Source organism: Lathamus discolor, chromosome 1 (genome assembly GCF_037157495.1).
Source record: "Lathamus discolor isolate bLatDis1 chromosome 1, bLatDis1.hap1, whole genome shotgun sequence".
Lineage (NCBI taxonomy): Eukaryota > Metazoa > Chordata > Aves > Psittaciformes > Psittacidae > Lathamus > Lathamus discolor.
The window spans coordinates 6,604,745-6,628,022 of record NC_088884.1 but is presented as its reverse complement, the minus strand read 5'-3'; the positions used below and the strand labels follow the sequence as shown (position 1 = coordinate 6,628,022).

General features: G+C 48.1%; 1 protein-coding gene across 1 annotated transcript; it reads left to right on the top strand.

The window, feature by feature from the left end:
• The first annotated feature begins 88 nt into the window (after positions 1–88).
• Positions 89–21,649, top strand: KLHDC10 (kelch domain containing 10). Its single transcript, XM_065677338.1, has 9 exons — positions 89–224; positions 12,709–12,930; positions 13,436–13,590; positions 14,740–14,888; positions 15,486–15,570; positions 16,589–16,655; positions 17,236–17,283; positions 18,736–18,875; positions 20,100–21,649. Exons 1-9 carry the CDS (start codon positions 104–106, stop codon positions 20,307–20,309), a joined length of 1,197 nt encoding a protein of 398 aa, XP_065533410.1. The 5' UTR covers positions 89–103; the 3' UTR covers positions 20,310–21,649.
• Positions 21,650–23,278: the final 1,629 nt, after the last annotated feature.

The window sequence follows — 23,278 nt, the reverse complement described above, 5'->3', positions numbered from 1 at the left end:
ATAAGCCTGCTTTTCATAGGTAGCGGAGGAAGAAGCTCGCCGCTCATTGGTTAGAGGCGGGGGCGGTTACGGGAGCTTTGCCCTGAGGAGAGCGGCCGGGGCCATGTCGGCGGCGGCCGGAGGGTGGGAGGGCGGCGGGCAGGGTCCGGGCAGCGCAGCGGGGGCCGGCGGCAGCGGCCTCCTCAACCGCTTCGTGCAGCTACCGGGCAGGCCCCGCTTCACCGGTGAGTGGCAGCCCCCGACCTCGGGTGCTGACGACCGGGGCACCCCAAGGCGCTGAGGGGACGTGGACCCCGCGGCTGGGGGTGTGACACCGGCCCCGCGGCTCTGGGGTATGCTGGGGGGATTTGGGGTACTCCATGGGTATGGGATGGGGAGGGGGGGGGTTGTGTGGGGAGGGCTGCGGTGTTCCTGGTCCGATAGGCGTGGGATATGGGGGTACAGTGGGGATGGGGACGATTATCCCCTTACAAACGGGCGTAGGGTGCTGAAGGGAACCCACAGGTTCGGGGGTGGAAGGGGTTCGCCCCCTTCCTACGACCCTAAAGGGTGGTGGTTCTTCCCTCCCTAACTCAGCAGTCTCCATGGGAATGGTGATGCTCCACATGCCCATGGATAAGGGAGGAGTGGGGACAGGGAACCTCACAGTCCCATGTGGGGTCAGCCCCATCGCAGTCACCCTGAGATCCTGAATGGGATTGTATGAGCCTATGGTGACATTGCCCCCCCGAATCCCAATATATCAGGTTTTTGGGGTGAGGGGTCCCCTCCCTTGGAGGGGTGATGCTGGGATGGTGGGTCTAGGCAAGCAGAGGGCCATTGGATGAGACATCAGCCCAGTCCTGTGCCCTAGGAAAGGTGGTTCTTCCTCCTCTCCGCCTCCCTTTTAGCAGTGTTGGTATGCTGGGGGGTTACCCCATGACTGTGGGCCCCCAACCCCAAGAGCCCCAGGATATTAGGGGGAAGAGGTTGAGGTTACCCCTTAATCACAGCACTGGGGAGATTACACCCTTCCCAACAGCTTTGTGATACTGGAAGGGATATGGGGCACCCCATGGTTATGTGATGGGGGGGATATCCAGTTGGTTTGGGGTCCCCTCACTTATCTCCATAGCACCCCAGTCCTCAAGGACCACATATTGCTGGGGGTGCCACCCAGCATGGGGTTACCCAGGCTCAGGGCATCATTTTCTGCCCTTGCCCCACCACTCAGATCCCTCACTGGGGGATATGAAGTCCCTCACTGCCTATAGGGTAGGAATGTCTGGAGCACCCACAGTAGCTGGGAAGGGGCTTTCAGACCAGGGTCTGTGGTTCTATCTGTGTGGAACCTGTCTCAAGCTGGATCTGCAGCAGGGATGAGCAAATCCCTTCGAGCCTCCTGCAAGGCTGCTGTGAATGTGCTGAGTGACTCCACACCTTCTATTTTTGGGCAGATTCTCAAGCATGTTTCCTTCCTTCTGTGATAAAGGCCTTTTTTGGGAACACAGGATCTGATTATGTTCCTGAATTTAATCATTGGCTTGAGTGAACTGGCAGCACATCCCCCTGGTACAGTTGTAATGATCCCACTTTTACCTCTGGATTATGTGCCAGTGTGGAATACTGCACACAGGGGCAGATGCTGCAGCCCTGGTAACACGCTGCCCCCATTCAGCTCAGCCTTAGCACTTAAGTCCAATCTGAGCAAACCCAACGCTGATTGTCCACCTTCCTGGAAAACTTCTTGATGGAAAAATCCCATTTGAGCCAATTCCTGGAGTTTTCTCCCCGTTTGACACCTGATAATGTCCTATTTCTAGAGCTCCAGCAGCAGCACCCTTTATGTAACCATTGAGATAGGGAGAGAGGAATAGGGTTTTTACCCACCCCACCCCATTTCTTCCAGCCAGGTTTGCTTTCTTACCTCCCAGTTCTCTTCCAGAGTTTCCAGGAGCATTCCTTCATTTCCCCCCCCCCACCATCCAATGCCCTAGACTCTTTCCATAAGGAGCACTATCTCTTTTTAATCCCATTTTTATAAGAAATTCCTGTTGTGAAAGCATGTGAAGAACTCGCAGCACACTTTGGCATTGGATGTGTTGGCTACATGAATGTGTTTGCTACATCCCTCCCTGGAGAGCTCTTTTTGCTCCTGTGTGTCATTTGAAGTAGATCTGAACTATCTCTTGGTTAAACAGAAGAGCATACACATTGATTTAGGTGCTGCTTCTGTCACATTCTCCTTTTCCACCTACTTGCAGAACAGATTTTAGACCTTTGTCACCTTGTTCACTGTGGAGAATTTCATTTGCATGGAGAAATGACCACAAAAAGGTGAGCAGGCAGCAAGTGGGAGCTGGGGCCAGGGTTGTGCTGCTCCATTTGCTTTCTCAAGAGGAGTATTTCTCTTGAGGGTTTCTCCAGAGGGACATTTCTCAAGTAGCATCTACAAACCATGACTTAACAGCTCAAAAAAACCCCAAACAATTTGTGGTTTTGCTGTGTCGTGATGGATAAAGATTCTTTATGCATCTAAAATCATATGTTGGGGAAAGAAAAGGGAAGAGCAATTTTAAGGTGTTTGTAAGCTTTGGAAAGACCAAAAATGTCAACTATAGGTGTTGTGTGGTTTGTTCTTCCCATCCCTGTCCACATTTAAACTGTTTCAGTGTTTTCAGCAGACTCTTGGGGTTAAGAGAATAGAAATAGTCTGGAGACCAAAATATATCTGCCTCTCCCATTTATGCCCTTGCCTGGAGCTATAATTTCCCAGTGTAGCAGTCACATTAAGAGGTTTTCTATATAGAGAGGTTCAGGTTTTAAACCCCAAACATCCCAAGTCCCTGTGTCCTGGTTGGAAGCAAGTAAAAGCCATTTGGTTGAAGAGCAATGTCCATGTGATACCTTAATCTTACCTTAAGAGAAACCTGGACAGGCTGGAAGGGTGGGCAAGCAAGAGCAGGGTATCCCAGTATGCACTGGGATCTGTGTGGTGTGGGGAGCAGCCTTGCTAAGAGGGGCCTGGGGGTCCTGGTGGACAAAAGGTTGTATGTGAGTCAGCAGCAAAGGCAAATTGGGTCCTGGGCTGCATCCACAGGGACATTACTGGCAGAGAGGGATGGAATCATCCTGGTCTATCCAGTGTTTGTCAGGCTGCCCCTGGGATGCTGTGTCCAGTTCTGGTCCCTACAAGTCAAGAAAAACAAGGGCAGACTGGAGAGGGTTCAGAGGACAGGTTGGGAGTTGAAGTAATTGAGAGCAGCCCTGAGGAGAAGGACCCAGGGGTGCTGATCAATGAGAAACTCCCCATTACCCGGCTTCAGTGTGTAGTTGAGCCCAGAACCCCGGCTGCACTCACCAGAGCGGGAGCAGCAACTCAGGGAGGGGATCCTGCCCCTCTGTTCTGTTTTGAGACCCCACTTGCAGCACCGTGTGCAGTTCTGGTGTCTTCAACATTGGAAGCACATGGAGCTGTTGGAGCAAGTCCAGAGGAGGCCATGAGGATGATCGGGGCTGGAGCACCTCCCATATGGAGACAGGCTGATAACATTGATGCTGTTCAGCCTGGAGAAGAGAAGCTGCATGGAGACCTCAGAGCAGCTTCCAGTATCTGAAGGGGGTTACAAGGATGCTGGGGAGGGGCTCTTCATCAGGGACTGTAGTAACACGACAAGGGGTGATGGGTTCAAAGTGAAACAGGGGAAGTTCAGGCTGGAGATAAGGCAGAAGTTCTTGCCTGTGAGGGTGCTGAGGCGCTGGCACAGGGTGCCCAGAGAAGCTGTGGCTGCCCCATCCCTGGCAGTGTTCAAGGCCAGGTTGGACACAGGGGCTTGGAGCAAGCTGCTCTAGTGGAAGGTGTCCCTGCCTGTGGCAGGGGGTTGGAACTGGATGAGCTTTAAGGTCCCTTCCAACCCAAACCATTCCATGATTCTATGATATGGTCGAAGATCTGGAGAACCTGCCCTGTGAGGAGAGGCTGAGTGAATCTGGAGAAGAGAAGGCTCAGTTGGAACCTCATCATGATTTCCTAGCACTTAAAGGGTGGCCACAAAGAGGATGGAGGATCTCTCTTCACAAGGAGCCACATGGAGAAGGCAAGGAGCAATGGGTACATGGTCCACCAGGAAAGGTTTCATCTCAGTGTAAGAAAGACATTTCTTACAGTAGGAACAATCATTCACTGGAAGAGCCTCTCCAGGGACATGGTTCCCATCACTGGAGGGTTTCAAGATGCAACTGCATAAGGTGCTGAGTAATCTCATCCCTCCTTTCCCACAAGAGGTTAGAGCAGATGAATTTTCCAGGTCTCTTCTTACCTGGGCTGTTGTATGGTTCTCATATTCCAGAATCCCTTTCCTTATTTTCCTTTTACATTTTCACAAACCACAACCAACCCAAACAACACTCAGTTTTAGTGGTGTGAAATCTGTAATATATCAATTTCTGTGGCAAGTGTTTCCTCTTTTGCTCTGGTTTCTCAATAAGGACAGTTCACTGATAAGAACTCCTTATTTTATTCTCTGCACTGGATGTTCTCTCATGTTACAATCCCATTCCTGTTCTACTAATCATGAGAAATACAGCTGGATACTTGTAGAAATGTTTGAAATACATGATTGCTACAAAGAGGTTTGAAACCAGAAGCCCCCAAGAAGCAGGATGAAGAGGCAGGATGAAGAAGCAGACCAGCTCTGGATGTTGATCCAAACCTTAAACCTCTCACAGCTGGATGTGAGAATGAACATTTTCCTTGATACACAGCTTTAGGGACTTCACATATTTGAAAGGCTCTTGGCCTTTCAGCCTGAGGATTGTGTATGCCATCTTTGGCTGGATCCTTTGGCTGCCCTTGGCTCTGCGCAGAGTCATCACTCAGGCATTGAGGACCCAGGCTCAGCTGCTTTCTCTCTTGGGTGTTTTGGTAGGGAGCTGCATGACCTGGGGATGCTGAACACTGCTGGAGGAGCAGACAGGTTTTAAACCTTCTCCTTGGTGTTGCGTTTACATCGTCCTTATCCAAACGTTTGTAAAGTACTGTGATTACATGAGCTGGTATGAGAAAGATGAAGCTTTGAAGTCTGGAATCAAAGTCAATATTGACTTGCCATGTTCTCTGTCCTATGAGCTAGCAGCACTTTGGCTTGACCTAAATGTCCTTCAGAAGCCTTGCAGAAAGCATAAATGGAAAGGGAGATATTGAAACCTGCTCTTCTGGATGTTGAGAATACAGGTAGGAGGGAAAATACACTGATACCATATTTAGAGAGCTTTAAGAAGCAGAGAAGAGGATGCACACATACACCTTAGCTATTCACCACTGGTTTGTTACTTCAGGAACCAAAAGCCACTTTTGTGGCTTTTGTTAACTTTGAATCTGTAATTATTATGGAAGGAGAAGGAAGCAAAACACTGAGACCAAAGCATCTTGCTGTAGGAGTCAAAATGTAAGAGACCTGCCCAAAATGAGTCTGCCCTGAATGAAGAACAACCTAGGAATCACAGTGAGGACTTGGCAACCATAACCCTTTCACTCTCTGTGTTGGATGTAAGTGATCCTGGCTGGATCATTTGGATATATTTGGTTCTTGTGCATGTAAGTGATCAGAACCAGCTTATTTAACTGTTTCATAAAATCAAGCCACCCTCCCCAAGATCTCACGGTGGGTTTTGTTGCATTAACTGCTTGATCCTTTACTTTACTGATGACCTTCCTGTGGATATTGTGATTAAAATAGGTTGGGAAGAAAGGGAGCTTATAAAAAGCAGTGTTGGGGTTGCTGTTGGGGAAGTGTTTGAGGCTACACCTGGATATCTCTAGGTTATGCTCCAGGAATAAATAAAACCGTGCTTTGTTCTACATGGTCTGGAGGAGAAGGAAAGAAGGGCTTGGTTTAAAACACTTTAGCATAGTCTTTAAATCTGAATTTGAGGCACACATGAAATGAAGAGGATTCTGTGAGACCCCACTTTGCAGCAGTGTGTGCAGTTCTGGTGTCCCCAACATCAGAAGGACATGGAGCTGTTGGAGCAAGTCCAGAGGAGGCCACGAGGATGATCAGGGGCTGGAGCACCTCCTGTATGGAGACAGGCTGAGAACACTGGGGCTGTTGAGCCTGGATAAGAGAAGCTGCGTGGAGACCTCAGAGCAGCTTCCAGTGTCTGAAGGGGGCCTATGCTGGAGAGGGACTCTTCATTAGGGACTGTAGTGATAGAACAAAGGGTAACAGGTTAAAACTTAAAAAGGGGAAGTTTAGATTGGATGTAAGGAAGAAGTTCTTTACTGTGAGGGTGGTGAGGCACTGGAATGGGTTGCCCAGGGAAGTTGTGAATGCTCCATCCCTGACAGTGTTCAAGGTCAGGTTGGACAGAGCCATGGTTTAGTGTGAGGTGTCCCTGCCCATGGCAGAGGGGTTGGAACTGGATGATCTTAAGGTCTTTTCCCACCCTAACTATTCTATGATTCTATAACTTCAGGTAACCTGCTGATGCCAAGGAATCTTTGTGCTGTTTTTGTTTTGTTACTCCTGGCTATTTATAGACTTCTGTTGCTTTCAAGGTCCCAGAGTTGGAATTTAATAATCTTTGAAGCTTGTATTAGTCAGAATAGGAGCAGTATTTATGAACCAGCAGGTGCAATTCAGCTTCGTCCTCCCCTTAAAGAGGGACATTTTGACACCATTGGTGTCTTGTTGGACACCATTCAGGACCGTTCCACTTTATCCTCCAAACTAAAGGGTTTCTTTACATTTTCTTAATGAACATCTTTGTTTTCTCCTCCATCTCACCACAGACCTATTCTGGATTCAGTCTTTGGAGAGATAAGAAACAGATGTCTAATGCATTGGTTGCTGTGCTGGATCACATCAGGAACAGATACTCATGTCACCTTTTTGCTTACAATCCTTTCTAATGATACCTCTTGCAAGAAAGGTGTTCCACTAGGAATCCACTTTAACAAAGTCAGTTTGGGACATCCCATCAGCTCCCTCTGAAGTCACCCTATGAATCACCTAAAAAGGTTGTTAACAGGTCAGTGCGTAGTCAGCAGGCAGGTTTCTATAGGATAGCTTAGTTCTGAATTAGGTCCTGCCTTAGTTATGTCCGTGTTGTGGTGTTTCAACTTCATTCTGTTTGTGGAGCTCCTTATTCTCTGCAAGCTTTATTGTTCCCATTTTGACCCTCAGGACCAAGGAAAAGGAGCCTCCTTGAGAATTCACCTTCCCATCCTTCCTTCCTGCTTTGCTCTGGGGTCTTGAACTGGGAAAACATGTGCTTTCCAGATTATATCCATCCACTTGAAAGCCATTTTCTGTAACTGGCTTCCTGACCTCTTCCACACAGATCTGTCTTGACATTGTGCTGCTGCTTTCCATGTCTGGCATCAGGGAATTCATAACAGGGCCTGTGACCTACAGCTTTTCATGGTGACAGAGCCTTGCTGTGCTTTGCTTAGTGTTGGGCACATCTTCAGTCTGTGGCAGGGTCAGCTCCTGGGGAGCTGGGCTTTGCTAACATGAGGAGGAAGTTAGCAAGCCCTTGGGTGTTTCCCTCTTCCTGCCCCATCTGAAGTTTGCACTTGTGTAATAGGCTCATTGCACACCAATAATCCTCAAACACAAACTGATCCAAAATTTGGATGAAGAATTTCGGTAGGAGATGTGAATCATCTGATAAAACATCATTAAATGGAAGTGCAGCCCTTCCTTGGAGGGCAGATAATAAAGCTTGTCTGCTGAAGAAGCCAATCTGAATTAAGTAGATTCAGCTTTTGCAGGTGTCTTTTTAAGAAGACAGAACTGGGGGAATCTTTTTCTAAGACTTTGTTCTAAAGTGAATTAGAATCATAGAATCATAGAACAGCTTGGGTTGAAGGGACCTTAAGGCTCATCCAGTTCCAACCCCCTGCCACAGGCAGGGACACCTTCCACTAGAGCAGCTTGCTCCAAGCCCCTGTGTCCAACCTGGCCTTGAACACTGCCAGGGGTGGGGCAGCCACAGCTTCTCTGGGCACCCTGTGCCAGCGCCTCAGCACCCTCACAAGGAAGAGCTTCTTCCTTATCTCCAACCTGAACTTCCCCTGTTTCGGTTTGAACCCATCACCCCTTGTCGTGTTACTACAGTTCCTGATGAAGAGTCCCTCCCCAGCATCCTTGTAGCCCCCTTCAGACGCTGGAAGCTGTTCTGAGGTCTCCACGCAGCTTCTCTTCTCCAGGCCTAACAGCCCCAATATTCTCAGCCTGTCTCCATATGGGAGCTGCTCCAGCCCCTGACCATCCTCATGGCCTTCTCTGGACTTGCTCCAACAGCTCCATGTCCTTGTGATGTTGAGGACACCAGAACTGCTCAGTGCTGCAAGTGGGGTCTCACCAAAGCAGAATGGAGGGGCAGTTAACATCACTTCAATTCTTGATAGAAGAGTTTAGTGACAATATAACTTGGTTTAACATTGTCCATTGCTTGCATAGGTGACTCAGAAGATGTACTTGATAACTTTTTTCCCTGTTTAATGAGTATATAAGTCATCTTCTCTGGGCCTCTGCAAGTGGGAGGATCTAGTCCAGTGGGATGAAGGGGTCAGTGAAGCATGAAGCTTAAATCCAGCAAGCTGGGAAAACTTTGGAGGGAAGTCAGTCCGTCATGTGGAGCATGGGTTGAGCAAACAAAGCTTGAATAGAGCAGAGAATGTGTTATTCTTGAGCAGAGCAAAATGAAATTGGTTGTGTTTATAGCTACAGGGGCTCTGGTTGGCATTTCCAGTTCTCCTTTCCCTGGGAGTCACCACCATGTAGCAGGCACAGCAGGAGGAAACGTTTTGGCTGCTGCCATCCCCAGTTTGATGCTCAATGCTGAAGACAGTGGATTTCCCCCTGAATTATGGCCAGAGACAGGCCAGGATCTATAGCTTCTGACAAAGTTACTGAGTGAGTGGTTAATGGACTTTGTTCCTGTAGCACAGAGTTCTTGGATTTGATGGGAATGGACAGGGAACTAGTGGCATATGCTGTTTGCAGCAGGAATGCTGCAGGGGAAGGATGGGCCTTTCAGACTATCTCAGTAGGGTACTTGGAATTACCTGGTTGACAGCAGCTCCAGCTTCTGGTGCCCTTTCTGTGTCTTCAAAGTATCTTCCAAAAAGCATCTTTTAAAGACAGGAGATGTGTTTGCAGGTAAATGGAAAGAGGTGAAACCAGTTGGGATGTCTGTGGGTTTAACGTACCTGTCTTGCTATCTCAAGGACCTGCAAGCATCAAACATTGATCCCTTTCTGTCAAAAAACTTCACTGTTCTGGGGCTTTATGGCAAAGTCCCTCTTCGATTCTGGGAGATGAATGGCAGGGAAGGTCTCCTTGGTTTTGTTCTTTAATCTATTTTCTTTGAATTATGCCTCTTCCTTTTCAGTCTGTTGGCATTATATAAAACTCAGCCTTATTTATGCTGGACACTTCTAAGGTTAGGCTGGATGAGGTGCTGGGACATCTAGTCTAGACTCAGCTTTTGCCAAGAAAGGTTGGACCAGATGATCCTTGAGGTCTTTTCCAACCTGGGATTCCTTGAGTTTATGATTATTCTCTTCCATCTGGAAAATTCTCATGGCAAGGGTTATAACTAGAGGGAAATAGGATCTATAGTTGATGTAACATTTGAACTCCTCATTCCCTGTCACCTTTTAAATTCAGTGAGTGACTGAATTAAATCCTCTCTCCCCTGCAAAACATGTACATCAGTGCTCCTAATCCTTGCTGGAATTAAGCTCCTGTTCCAGTTCTTCCAGGTCTTCTCTTTGGAGATCTTCAAGGCAAACATAGAAGAAGAAACGAGGAGGAGCTGCCTGTGGCCAAGCATAGACATGTGAGATCCTCTATAGGATGCAGAGAGGCACGGGCGCTTCTCAAACACAGTTTTGTTTGCAGATCCTCAACATCAGATGAATTCCCCTCTTGAAGCATCTCCAATTTCAAGAGTCTGAAGGATCACCTTGACTGTAAATACCTTTATTGTCAATGTATTCACTTCAAACTGAATCCATCTCTTTGAATAGCTCCAGAGTTTCAAATAAAGAAGTTCCAAAGGGATGGATGTTTCTCTTTCCAGTTGTGAATCACCTCTAAAGCACGTAATGTTTGTTTAAGAGTTTAGGCCAGTAGCTTCCTGGCTGCCACTATGAGTACATGTAACACCCACCCTTTCTGTGCTGCCGTGTCCATGCCACACCATGTGTCTGATGGCACTGCTCTGTCTCAGTAGCCAGGCCAAAGACTCCAGATTTTTCCACTAATTCCTGAACTTTCTTCCCCTCTCTTTCAGCCAGTGCTGATTTTCTAAAGTGGGAGTTGCTGCAAGACACAATTATTACTGGAAACCACCCAAATCTGTCAAAACAGGCACAAGGAGTTTGTCTGAACCCTGCAGAGCAGCTGAATTCTGGACAAGAGCTGGGGCTTAAAGCAGCAAGCGGGGAACATGATGAAGCAAAGCTGTTTGTGCTGAGTTAAAGTTTATTACTGAGTCTGGACAAAGCATTTATTTCACCTTTGCTGTAGGAAAGATTCTTGATGCCTTGTTCATTGTTGTTTGATTTGTTGCTGAGAATTGTAACAGCCTCTAAGAAGCAAACATGGGTCCTACTTCTATGTTTCTCTGGGTCCTGTTCCATCCTAGAAGTGTGTAAAAGAGCTGTGGGAGCAATTGGGTGGTGAAGATCTCTGGTTTGTTTGGGTGAGGAGTCTTCAGTGAACTTCTTTTGATGGTTCAGGGCCAAGTTGGATGGGGCTTGGAGCAACCTGCTCTAGTGGAAGGTGTCCCTGCCCATGGCAGGGGATTGGAACTGGATGAGCTTTGAGGTCCCTTCTAACACAAACCAGCCTGGGATACAATTTTGAGGGGTTTCCCTTTACTGTCAGCTGAACCAAAGCAGGTCTTGAGGTGCCACAAGCAGAGGGTGTGCATGAGGGAGTGATGGTTATGCACTGAAGTTGTACCTCTTGGGGGACTATTATGATTCCTCCTCAGGATGAAGCTTAGAGTTACTTGTCTCAAACCAGCTTCTTTGTTCAGCACCTGATCATTTTCTGTTCCTTTCATCTTTTTCATGCCTTATGTGGACCTGTATCTTGTAGGAAGACATCCATGTCTGGCACTGCACTTGGCTCTTGCTGTGCATCGAACCTGAACAAGCTTGGAATTCCTTTTTGATCAATTGATGTTCTCCAACAAGAATATTGCTCTGTAGGTTCTCCTGGACTAAATCAGTCTTTTGTTGTCTGTTCCAGTTGAGTCCTGAGCCTGTCCTCTCTGCTTTTATTCCAATTGGCTTATAGTAAAGAGGGTGGGCAGCCCTTTTGGGAAGGGCTGTGTCTGCCTGTAGTGAAGCATCTGTGGGATCTTGGATGGGTTCTGTCTGTGCATCCTCCCAGTGAAAGTGCCTTTGTCTATGAGCAGATTTTCATCATGGAATGGTTTGTGTTGGAAGGGACCTTAAAACTCATCCAGTTCCAACGCCCTGCCACAAGCAGGGACACCTTCCACTAGAACAGCTTGCTCCAAGCCCCTGTGTCCAACCTGGCCTTGAACACTGCCAGGGATGGGGCAGCCACAGCTTCTCTGGGCACCCTGTGCCAGCGCCTCAGCACCCTCACAGGGAAGAGCTTCTGCCTAAGAGCTCATCTCAGTCTCCCCTCGGGCAGGTTAAAGCCATTCCCCTTGGCCTGTCCCTACAGGCCCTTGTCCCAAGCCCCTCTCCAGGTTCCCTGCAGCCCCTTTAGGCACTGGAGCTGCTCCAAGGTCTCCCCTTCAGGAGCCTTCTCTTGTCCAGGCTGACCCAGCCCAGCTCTCTCAGCCTGGCTCCAGAGCAGAGCTGCTCCAGCCCTTGCAGCCTCTCTGTGGCCTCCTCTGGCCTTGCTCCAACAGCTCCACATCCCTCTTGGGCTGTTGTCCCAGATACTTGCTGTATCAGGCCTGTGTTACTTAATGTTTAGGTAGCCGAGGGGTGTCCAAGGTGAAAGAGCCTTCTTGAGATACAAGATGCTAGGAGCAAAAGAGAAGAAACCAAGAGCAGGTTTGTGTAGGAGGAGAGAGCAAATCATTACTTTTCTTCTTTATTCCCATCTGGCAGCTCAAACATAAACATTTTGGAACTGTTTCCTAAGTGAAATCTGCCACAGGGAGTGACAGAAGGGGGAATTTGTAAGATAGCTCAGAAATCGGTCTCATGGAAGGGTTGACACATGGAAGGACTGTTGTGCATCACCCTGCAGGCAGGTCTCTAGTCTGGTGTGGTCCAGGGGCTGGAGACATGAATGAGATGGTGACATAGAATCACAGAATGGTTCGGGTTGGAAAGGACCTTAAGATCATCCAGTTCCAAGCCCCTGCCATGGGCAGGGACAGCTCACACTAGACCTTGCCACCCAAGGCTCTGCTTGGAGAAGTGGATCTGTCACTACAGAGCTGTGTCCTCCTGGCTGCAGATGTGCTTCCCTATGGCTGCACACCAGACACTCTTGTTGGAGGACCACCAGAGAGCTGGAATTGCTCTGTTCTGGAGCCACGCTGAGAGAGCTGGACTGGTTCTGCCTGAAGAAGAGAAGGCTCCTTAAGGGGAGACCTTAGAGCAGCTCCCAGTGCCTAAAAGAGCCACCAGTGGGTGTATTCCTGACCCTCACATGCAAGCTCAGCTCCTCTGCTGTCCATTCACTGAAGCTCTTTTAACTTCTTGTTTTGTTGTAGGCCACAGATCTCCACCAGCAAGAAGTGGCCATCGTTGTGTGGCGGATAATGCCAACTTGTATGTGTTTGGAGGCTACAACCCTGACTACGAGGAGTCTGGAGGGCCAGAGAATGAGGACTACCCCCTCTTCAGGGAACTCTGGCGGTACAACTTTGCTACAGACACCTGGCACCAGATGAGCACTGAAGGCTACATGCCCAGGGAACTGGCCTCCATGTCACGTATGTATGGAAACTCAATTCCTGTGCACCCTCTCCTGAAGCTATTTTAATCAGTGTCCCTTGTGGAATGCAAAACTGGGCAAGAACTGGGCAATCTGGATCCTATTTCCAGCTATAGGCCTTGAGTTTGGGTTGCTTTTGTTATTTTTCTTTCCCCTTTTGCTGAGGTTAAGGCAGAGTTTCAAATGCAAGAGGCTGTCCTTAGGCATTTAATAGTTGCATTGCACCTGCACCTACAGCAGGTTGATGCTCAGTGCACTCAGACATCCCAGAGCATCCCAAAATAGATCTCTTTGTTCACTACCCACTTTTAAAAGTAGGCCTTTGGTTTCCATGGTTTTAGGTTGCATTCTTTCTCCTTTAGGGCATTTCAAAGCCATAAATGCAGAGTGTGAATGGTAGGGTATTGAACAATACTGAACTCTCTGTTGTCTCCAGAACAGTCTTGTTCTGTTTCACTGCATCTCACAGCAACAACTCTCACTGCTCTGTCTCTTTCTCCTAGTTGTGCTTCATGGCAACAACCTGCTAGTGTTCGGGGGTACTGGGATCCCCTTTGGGGAGAGCAATGGCAACGACGTCCACGTCTGCAATGTCAAGTACAAAAGATGGGCTCTGCTCAGCTGCCGAGGAAAGAAACCAAATCGAATCTATGGGCAGGTATGAAGGACAGAGCCTTGTGAGGCACTTTGTGCCTGTGTACACTGGGCTGTGTGCTACAGAGCGCAGAGCTCTCTTCTCTGCTAGTTGTTCTCTGTGTATGTAAGTGTAAGTAGAGGCAGGTTCACTCATAAATAGAGCAGTCTTGGTTCTTTAGGTTTTCAAAGGAATAGTTTTCTTGTAGTTAGAAAAGCCAGAATTGGTTTACTAACTGCCAGATGCAGTTGAGTGCAAAAGTATGCCTGATTTAAGGAATGGTTCTAGAGTTCTAGGTAGGTTCTAGAGTTGCTCTGCAGCCTCCTTAAAGCCTTAAAACTCAAATTATAAATGAAAACAGTGGCTAGTAGATCTTATTTATAATAGAATAACAACTTTGAGGCCTTTCCATAATATCCTGGGTAAACATGATGTACAAAACAACAGATTGACTCTCACAGGAGGCTGCTACCTTTTGCTGTGCTTTCCAATAATACTCCCAATGTACTTGTGGTGCAGACATTTATAACCCATCTAATGTCTCCTTCAGATGCCTGCCAGATGGTTGGATAAAGAAAGCAGCATTCCCTTTTCTCAGTTCAGCTCGAGCTGGCGTTGAGCAAACAGGTAGTTGGGAGCAGAATGTCTCTGCTTCCACCTGGGACTGCACCAGGGAATGGTGCCTTCACAGTTTCGGTAGGGTAATAGTCCTGTGTGCTTTCCAGTTGCACACTCTCTCTGTTATTGAGTCTGAATCGCCCACTGTGGGGTTTCCCCTGTTATCCTTAATGCTATAGGCTATCTGATAGCTGGTTTATAAGAATCTCTGTAACAGTATCTGTATAAGGTCAGCATGGAAGAGATTTAGGGTTAACTGTGCTTTGGGTTTAGCTCCTGAGAGCCCCTGCTGCACCTAGGGGTGTGATGCCTAAAACTCAGCAGCTCCACTTCTAGGTCTGCATCTTGTGATCATGAAGTTACTTTCCACTCCTACAAACACCTCCTGCCCCCCATCTATTGTGTATCATCTTTGTTTGCCCTTCATGTTGCTCACTTTGTGAACTGTAGGTAGAGCTTTTCAGGCAGTGTCTTGCTTTGGGAGGGCAGGAACCCTCTCTCAGACACAGGATGTCATGTGTCCTTTTTAACTGGTTTCTCTCTGTTACCTGCCAGGCCATGGCCATCATCAATGGTTGTCTCTATGTGTTTGGAGGAACAACTGGTTATATTTACAGCACTGACCTCCATAAGCTTGACCTCAACACTAGAGAGTGGATCCAGCTGAAACCAAACAACATGTCCTGTGACATGCCAGAGGAGAGGTGAGAAGCTGGTCAGTCTGGGGACTCACCACCTTTACTGGGAGTGAGAGGCTGAGAACACACAGGCAGGGTGCTCTTAGAGCAGTGTTTTTGGCTGTGAACCTGGCACAGCCAGTGCTCCAGCAGTCTGGTGTGCAAGGGGATGTGAAGCCTTTGCCAGGATGCTGATTTGGGCTTTGTGGTGCCAGAAAAGAGCTGGGGACCTGGAGCAGCTGGTGAGTGCTGAGGAAGGGAAGAGGTTCCAGTTGCTCCTTGTCACTTGTCCTGTTCTGTACCAAGGTGTGGAGGAAGGAGGACAGGGAGATCAATCTGTGACCGTCTTAGGTTGGAATATTGATGGTTATTATGGTGCTCCATAAATCGTTGTACTTAAGTTCTGTGGTGCTCTGCTCTCAGAGCCTTTCAAGTTTGTGGGGTGCAGCTTAGATTGCTCATGAAAGCTGCCACATCTTCTGAATGCTCTCAACCTGAGGGACTGATGCAGCATGGCCAGGCTTGGGGTGTCTGCTTAAACCACTACAACGTAATGGTATTTTCCAGAAGGCTTTTGTTGTTGCACTGACTGCTTGTGCTGCAAAGTCCTTTTGATACTTCCAGGTACAGACATGAAATAGCCCACGATGGTCAGCGGATTTATATCCTGGGAGGTGGAACTTCCTGGACAGCTTATTCCTTAGATAAGGTAATCAGCTTCATTTTGCACATCTGTTATCAGAGATTCTCCTTTTAAAACACTTAGGACGTCTTTCTAAATGTTGTACTTGTGCCAAAACAGGAAAGTGCAAATACCTAAAGGTGGGCCTACAGGAAACCTGGAGGAGGGCTTTGGACAAGGACCTGTAGGGACAGGACAAGGGGAATGGCTTTAACCTGCCAGAGGGGAGACTGAGATGAGCTCTTAGGCAGAAGCTCTTCCCTGTGAGGGTGCTGAGGCGCTGGCACAGGGTGCCCAGAGAAGCTGTGGCTGCCCCATCCCTGGCAGTGTTCAAGGCCAGGTTGGACACAGGGGCTTGGAGCAAGCTGCTCTAGTGAAAGGTGTCCCTGCCCGTGGCAGCGGTTGGAACTGGATGAGCTTTAAGGTCCCTTCCAACCCAGACCATTCCATGATTCTAAAATGAAGGAATTCCTTGATGTTAAGTTCATATATTGATACGGTGACTCTTTTCTTCTCTTCCCCCTTAATTATAAGCTTTAATTTCCTTTCTTGTGGTACGTGTTTCCCATACAACTTGGGGAGGGAAGAACAAAATCATCTTGAGCACCATAATGATAAAGGAGGACACTTCGAATAGTGCTCTGCTTCCAAATAATCTGAAACTGCAGCAGTGAAATGACTTTTTATCTCTCCATTTTCTGCATTTCTTTTCTCCTTACGTGCAGTATGAACTAGGCATTTCTAAACACTTCTGAGAACTGGAGGGTGTGGGTTTAATGGCTTCAGGTTTTTAGAAGCACTATTCTTTTTCTTCAGCTGTAGGGCTCAAATAGCAAAGCCTGAGATGAAAACTTCAGTAAGCTGCTATTCTTTGAAGGTGATTTTATACCTGCCTAGTCACTGGCTGAGATTAGCTATTTTTGGTTTTACACTTAACGAGAAAGAGGTGGTATTTATAGTGGCTTCCTGGGTCAGAGCCTGAACCTGCGTCATCATCGTGATGGGAGGGCCAGGAAGAACTAATGGCTCCTCTTTATCTCTTCAGATCCATGCCTACAACATTGAAACCAACACCTGGGAGGAAATTGCCACAAAACCTCACGAAAAAGTTGGTGAGTCTGGAATTTCCCCCTGGAATTTCCCTTAGAGAGTGGCCAAGATGCTTGAAGATGCAGGTTTTTGGCAGGCTGAAAGCCTTCTTCATAACCTTGTTGTACAGCATGTGACAACACTAGCTTCAAGGTCCTGCTTGTTTAGAGCTTAAACCCATCTGAAGCATATTTAGCAGCCTGGCTTCTCTCCCTCCCTGGCTGGGAAGGATGACAGTGGCTGGCTGTCCTCCCAGAAGATACACATCACCTGTGCTCCTTCTGTGGGACCACATGCTGGCCTGGGTAGCAATAAGGGTTTTCCTGGAACCTTGGCTGCTGCTTTCACCAAGCCAGAGCTGAGAGCCGGAGTCTGTGGGGAATGAGATTCCAGCACATTTCTTCCTTCCCTGGAGAGCAAGTAGGAGTCACATCTGAAACAGCGATTGCTGAATTAGAGATGTTATACCTGGGATTGTAGGAAGAAGCCCCTTATAAAGGAAGCAAGTGCCTCCTATCCATGATTATGTGTTGAAATATAATCACCAGTTTGCCCAAGCACTTTAAAGCAACTATAATTGATTTTTCTCTTCATTCTCCTCAGGCTTCCCAGCAGCCAGACGATGCCATAGCTGTGTTCAGATCAAAAATGGTAAGATCTACCTCAAGTATTGGTGTATCTTACACAACCTAGCAATGAAAACCTCATCCTTCTAGCCTGATTGCTGCTGGCCTCCAGCACACATTTGAGACTAGTGCAGAGCACGTGTGTCTTTTCTGGAAGGGGATTTCTTTCTCATTAACAGGCCTTAAGCTGCCCAGTTGGCACCAGTCTGCTTCCCAGGAAAGTGCTGGAGTCACTGTCCCTGCAAGTGTTCACACACCGTGTGGCCGAGGCCCTCAGTGCCAGTGGTTAGTGGTGGCCTTGTCAGTTCTGGGGAACACTTAGACTTGGTGCTCTTAAAGGTCTTTTCCAACCTGGCTGATCCCTTGATTATATGAGGGATCTTGCTGCTGTATGTGAATTTACTTCTGCCCTGAACAGTCACTTCCTGGAATTCTGCAGTGTTTTATGCAACATCTAAAGCTCACGTGGCCATCTCAGTGTAAAATAGCACATTTTAGCCACGAGTGTCCATAGTGCTTTGCAACTTCCTGGTTACAAGCTCCTGAACAGGTATGAATGATGCTACTGCTACAGCTTGAGGGCTGTATAGTCTTTACAGAAAGACAAAGTAAGGCCAAGTCATGGAAGCCAAGTTCTGAGGTGAGATTGTTCAGGGATGATCTTAAGGTCCTTTCCAACCCTAACTATTCTATGATTCGGTCTTTACTGTGAGGGTAGTGAGGCACTGGAATGGGTTGCCCAGGGAGGATGTGAATGCTCCATCCCTGGCAGTGTTTAAGGCCAGGTTGGATTGAGCCTTGGGTGACATGGTTTGGTGGAAGGTGTCCCTGCCCATGGCAGGGGGGTTGGAACTGGATGAGCTTAAGGTCCTTTCCAACCCTCACTATTGTATGACTCTATGATTCTATGATTTCTTCTGATCAATGTCAGAAGATAGAGAAGGTTCCAGGGAGACCTTAGAGCAGCTCCAGTGCCTAAAGGAGCTACAGGAAAGCTGGAGAGGGGCTTGGGACAAGGGCCCATAGGAACAGGTCAAGGGGAATGGCTTTAACCTGCCAGAGGGGAGATTGAGATGAGCTCTTAGGCAGAAGCTCTTCCCTGTGAGGATGCTGAGGCGCTGGCACAGGGTGCCCAGAGAAGCTGTGGCTGCCCCATCCCTGGCAGTGTTCAAGGCCAGGTTGGACACAGGGGCTTGGAGCAAGCTGCTCTAGTGGAAGGTGTCCCTGCCCGTGGCAGGGGGTTGGAGCTGGATGAGCTTTAAGATCCCTTCCAACCCAAACCAGGCTGGTATTCTGTAAGTGGCCCCTGTGCTGGGACCGATTTGGGAAGTTCTGAGATCTTCTGTTGAGGTAAAACAATTGTCGATCCTAAAACTCCTCTGGAAAGGTGATTGCTGACTTAAGTCCCAGCATGTTCTGCAGTTAGTGCACCAAGGATGCCTGGGTCTGTAAGCACTTTGGCTTTCCTCTCTTACAGATGTGTTTGTCTGTGGAGGCTACAATGGAGAAGCGATTCTGGGAGACGTTTGGAAGTTGAATCTACAAACTTTCCAGTGGGTCAAGCTGCCGGCTGCCATGCCAGAACCAGTGTATTTTCACTGTGCTGCTGTCACGCCAGTAAGTGACTCATTTGTTTCCTACGAATCTGAAGTGCAAACTATTCATCCAACTGCTCTGACGTTTGTGTGGGCTGCAGATAGAGCTGAAGCAGGGTTACCAAGGAGGTGACCTCCATTGTAGAAGCTAAAGGCTGGTGTGAGGTCACTGCATTGACTGCTTTTACTCCTGCTGCTGTTTGAAGAGCTGGAATGCGCAGTATGTTCTGCTCTCTAAAAGCACTGATGCATTTTAGCTTTTAAACTGTGTCTGCTCTGAGGACTCATTCCATGTATGAGCAGCAGTTCCTGTTTGTAGAAGGAAAAATAACAAATAGTGCCCTAAGTAAACTGGATTTGCTTACTGAGAACAGCCTGAGGTGAAGGATTACAGGTGAGTAGCTCTCTTTGGAAGACACTGTTAACAAAATACAGGGTTGTATAGGAAGTATTTATATATATAACAAAGTATAGGAAGGTATTGCCAGAGCTGTTTGTGTTAACCAGAAGCTTAGAGACCTGTGATTGATAGGCAGCAGGCAGCAAGAAAGACATTTAGCTGTGATTTCAGTTCATCATCACCTTAGGGCAGTGGGTGAGGGCAGAAATCAGGTTCTTTGATTGTAAGTGCAGGTTTCACCTCATTTGGAGATAGCTATAAATGCAGCTTCCTGGGAAACTGGTCTGATCAAGGTGTTTCCCAAGCAGGGAACTGCAAGTGGGTGCCTGGACAAGGCAGGAATGCCCTTTGTTTTCCTGTATATTGAAGAAATGCCACTCACAAAATAGGTTAGCAGCTGAGCTTCTCCCATTTCTCATGTCACTCCTGTGCTGAGGTAGCAGAGGGAATGCAGCATGTATATGTTTGGTGGGGGGTTAGTTTAAAAGAACACATTCTTTTTAGCTGAAACCCAAGTATGGTTCCATCCTAATTTATTAATGCTTTGCCCAACTCTTAAAATGTATTTTTGGGGTAGAATTCACCTAAAATATGGAGCAGAGCGCTCGAAATAGCAGATCCATGCTTTGGGATGAGCCCTTCAGCACTGATTCCTCCCCTTGGCTATGAGAGGAGCATGACTGGCTCAGGCAGTGACACTTCTATGTGCACACAGAGGTGTGTGAGCTGAATCTCACTCTGTGATTTAACCAGCTGGGAATCTGGAGAGCAAAATCCTGCTTTTCCTACCTGTGTTGCTCCTCAGCACCTTCTGTGCCCTGTGTAACTCGCTCTTTTCCCACTTAGGCTGGCTGCATGTATGTTCACGGAGGGGTGGTCAACATCCATGAGAACAAACGAACTGGCTCTCTGTTTAAAATGTGGCTGGTGGTGCCCAGCCTGCTGGAACTGTCCTGGGAGAAGCTCCTGGAATACTTCCCTCACTTAGCAATCCTCTCCAGATCTCAGCTTTTACACCTTGGACTGACACAGGGACTTGTTGAGCGACTAAAATAAGACCAGCTCATGCTTCCGTCCAAGACATGCTACGTTCCAGAAGCCCCCTTCCCACCTCCCCTTATTTATGGATACCATGGATGGTCTTGCTAAGAACACGGAGGAACCTGCTCAGCGCCTTACTCAGCAACTACATCGATGCCTTCCTAGAGATTGTTACTTTCAGTTGTTGAAAAGCCACTTTTTATTTATGGATCGCTAAATTACACCATTAATCCAAAAACCTGTTCTCTGGTACTATTTCATAACATCCAGCCGTTGATCTGGTGTCAGCACATGCTTGCAACTAAACTGGGGAGGGTGGGAGCTTTGGGAATGTCCCAGCCCATGCTTACCTGTGGTGCACTCAACTTTTTATTTCCACAGACTGTATCTAACAGAGGATGCTCAGGGCTGAGCAACAGCCGCCCTGTTCTTTTGCTTTGGAGAACACTCATCCCCTGCCACCCAACTGAGCTCTCTAAACCCAAGAGCTCCTGCTTTTGAAGGCTTTGCATGTGTTCCCTGGGCATGTTCCCATCTCTTGGAGCTTCAGAAGACGGCTGGAACGTCGCATGGGGCAGCGAGTGAAGCTTTGCCTGTGCAGCTTTTCCAGTGCAGTGACTTGAACCACCCCCTGTCTGTGTGTTCCTCACCTTTTCATGTGGAAATGTTTGCTTGGAAGACTGCTTAAAAGTTGCCATTTCCTGGACTATTGTGTAGTTTACTCAGGGTGCTGAGGGGAGGGAAAGGTTTGTGCTGAAGCTGTTTTAATTCTTGCTGCTCACCTTGCAAAAGCAAAAACTCACCCTGGAGCTGTCAGAGCTCGCTTTTAACCTGCAGTACATCAGACCCAGTGCCTGGACATGAGCTTTGTGTTTTCCTTCCTCCCATATAGCACATGTTGGCCTTTTTTCTACTCAGCTTCATGTTCCCCTGGGGTGGGGATGTTATTGCTGTGTGTGGTTTTAACCAAGGTTCCCGAATGGCTTCCTGGCTCCTTGGAAGCTCATGGATTGCTCATCCCAGGAAACACAGCATCAAAAGAAGGGGAGAGGGAAGATCTCTGCCTCTTGCTGTGAGCACTGGTCATGGCCACACAGGCAGGAGGCTGACCCCTGTGTTGCTGTGCTCCACATGCAGTGACGTTGGCTCTGGAGACCACACTAAGTGGCTGTTGGAGCAGCTCCACTTGGCTGGTATCACGTTTGTGCAAAGTCCTTTTCAGTTGAAGACCATTTTTAAGTGCCTTTTCTTTTAAATCAGCTTTTTTAAGTTCCTTCCCCTTCCTCCCATCAGAGACAAAGGGGTCACGTGGGGGTTTAGTTTGTTTTGAAGAGATTACATTCAAATAAACCATAGCATTGGCTTTGTGTTGTTATTTCAACAGCACTGCCTCATCCATCCCTGCCTCATCCATCCCTGCTACCCCTCTTAGGGAACATTAGGGGTAAAGTTCTCCTACTGATTTATCCCAGTATTAAGCTTTCCCTGTTCCTGGGGATAGTTTCCCCCCTATTATACCCTCACTTGCTGCTTTTTCCCCTCCAAATCCCAAGAAAACAAAGGTTGGGCATCCACCTGAAGCATTCGCTGGTGCTTTGGACCACTCAAACTAGTGGCAGCAGCTGGCAGCTCTGGTTTATGCCCCTTTGCTGTGCCTTTGCAGCTCAAAGGGCAGAGCTAGGAACCTCAGCTGTGCCACGTGGCTTTGTCAGTCCCCAGTCTGCATTTGGGCTAGTTTCTGGCTCAGAACCTGTCATCCTGGAGAGTATCATCACCCTATTTCAATCCCTTCCAAGTTGCCTGACTGCTTGCTGCAGCTCAGCAGTGAGCCCAGACCCTGCAGGCAGTTGAGGAATGGGGTACCTGCTCTCCTGCCCCTGGCTGGGGGTGGCATCTTCTGCAGGACCACATTGGGCCAGTGGGTCCTTTCTCCATCTTCTGACCTGAGCTCGGTGGCTCTCACTTCTTGCAGAGGCTGCATGTCTGCACTTCAGCTTTGCCTCCTGGCCTCCAGTTCTACTGGGACCTTTGTAACTGCAACAACCTGATACATGTGCTGATTCTTCCCTTATCTTAAAGGGCATCTCCCATCATCACCAAAGCGGCATTAAAGCCATCCAAGCCTGGGTCTCTGAACAAGCATGTCCTTGAGCTCTTGTGTCCTCCTCACTTTGGCAGGGCTATGGGGGCAGCAGAAGCTTTCCCCCAGATGTGAACACAGAGAAGGACACATCTGGCCTCAACATGGCTCTATACTGACACCTATAACACTGTCACTTAATCTTAGCTTCAAAACCTGATGTGGAGTGTGTTCAGCCACCCAGGGAGGATGATACAACCCTTGACGTCCCTTTGACACACCAAGTCACTGCTGGGTCACCCAAACACTCAAGGTGCATTGCATGGCTGAACCACTGTAAGTGCAAGCCCAGAGCCCATCTCTCCCATCCCAGTCACCTGTATGATGGGTACAAGACCTCAGAAGCTGCTCCTTCCTAAAACTGCCTTAAGTACTGCAAGGCACCCAGCTCCCTTCCAAGGGGTTGAGTTCCTGCTGCTCCACTCTGTGTTGAGCTTTTGAATACTTAAAGCTACTTCTGGTTCATGGTGGCAAAGGCTTTGCTCTGAGTGCAGCTTGAAGGATACATGGCTCCAGTGTTTCTTGCTCCATCTCCTGTTTGTCTTCTCCTGCAGTGCAGGTGATGCCCGAGTGCTAGTTCCTTTTAAAGGCAAGTTAATTCACTCAGTGTAATTCCATGTGAAAGCAAAACAGCAGTTACTGCCTCTGCCAGGGCAGAGCCATGCTTTCCCTAAGGGAGAGGAACAAGGATTCAGCATCTGCAGCAACTCATAGAGGGAGAGGAGTTCACATCCGGAAAGCTACTGGGGATAATAGCAGCCTTCCAGTATCTGAAGGGGGCCTATAGGGATGCTGGGGAGGGACTCTTCGTCAGGGACTGTAGTGACAGGACAAGGGGTAACGG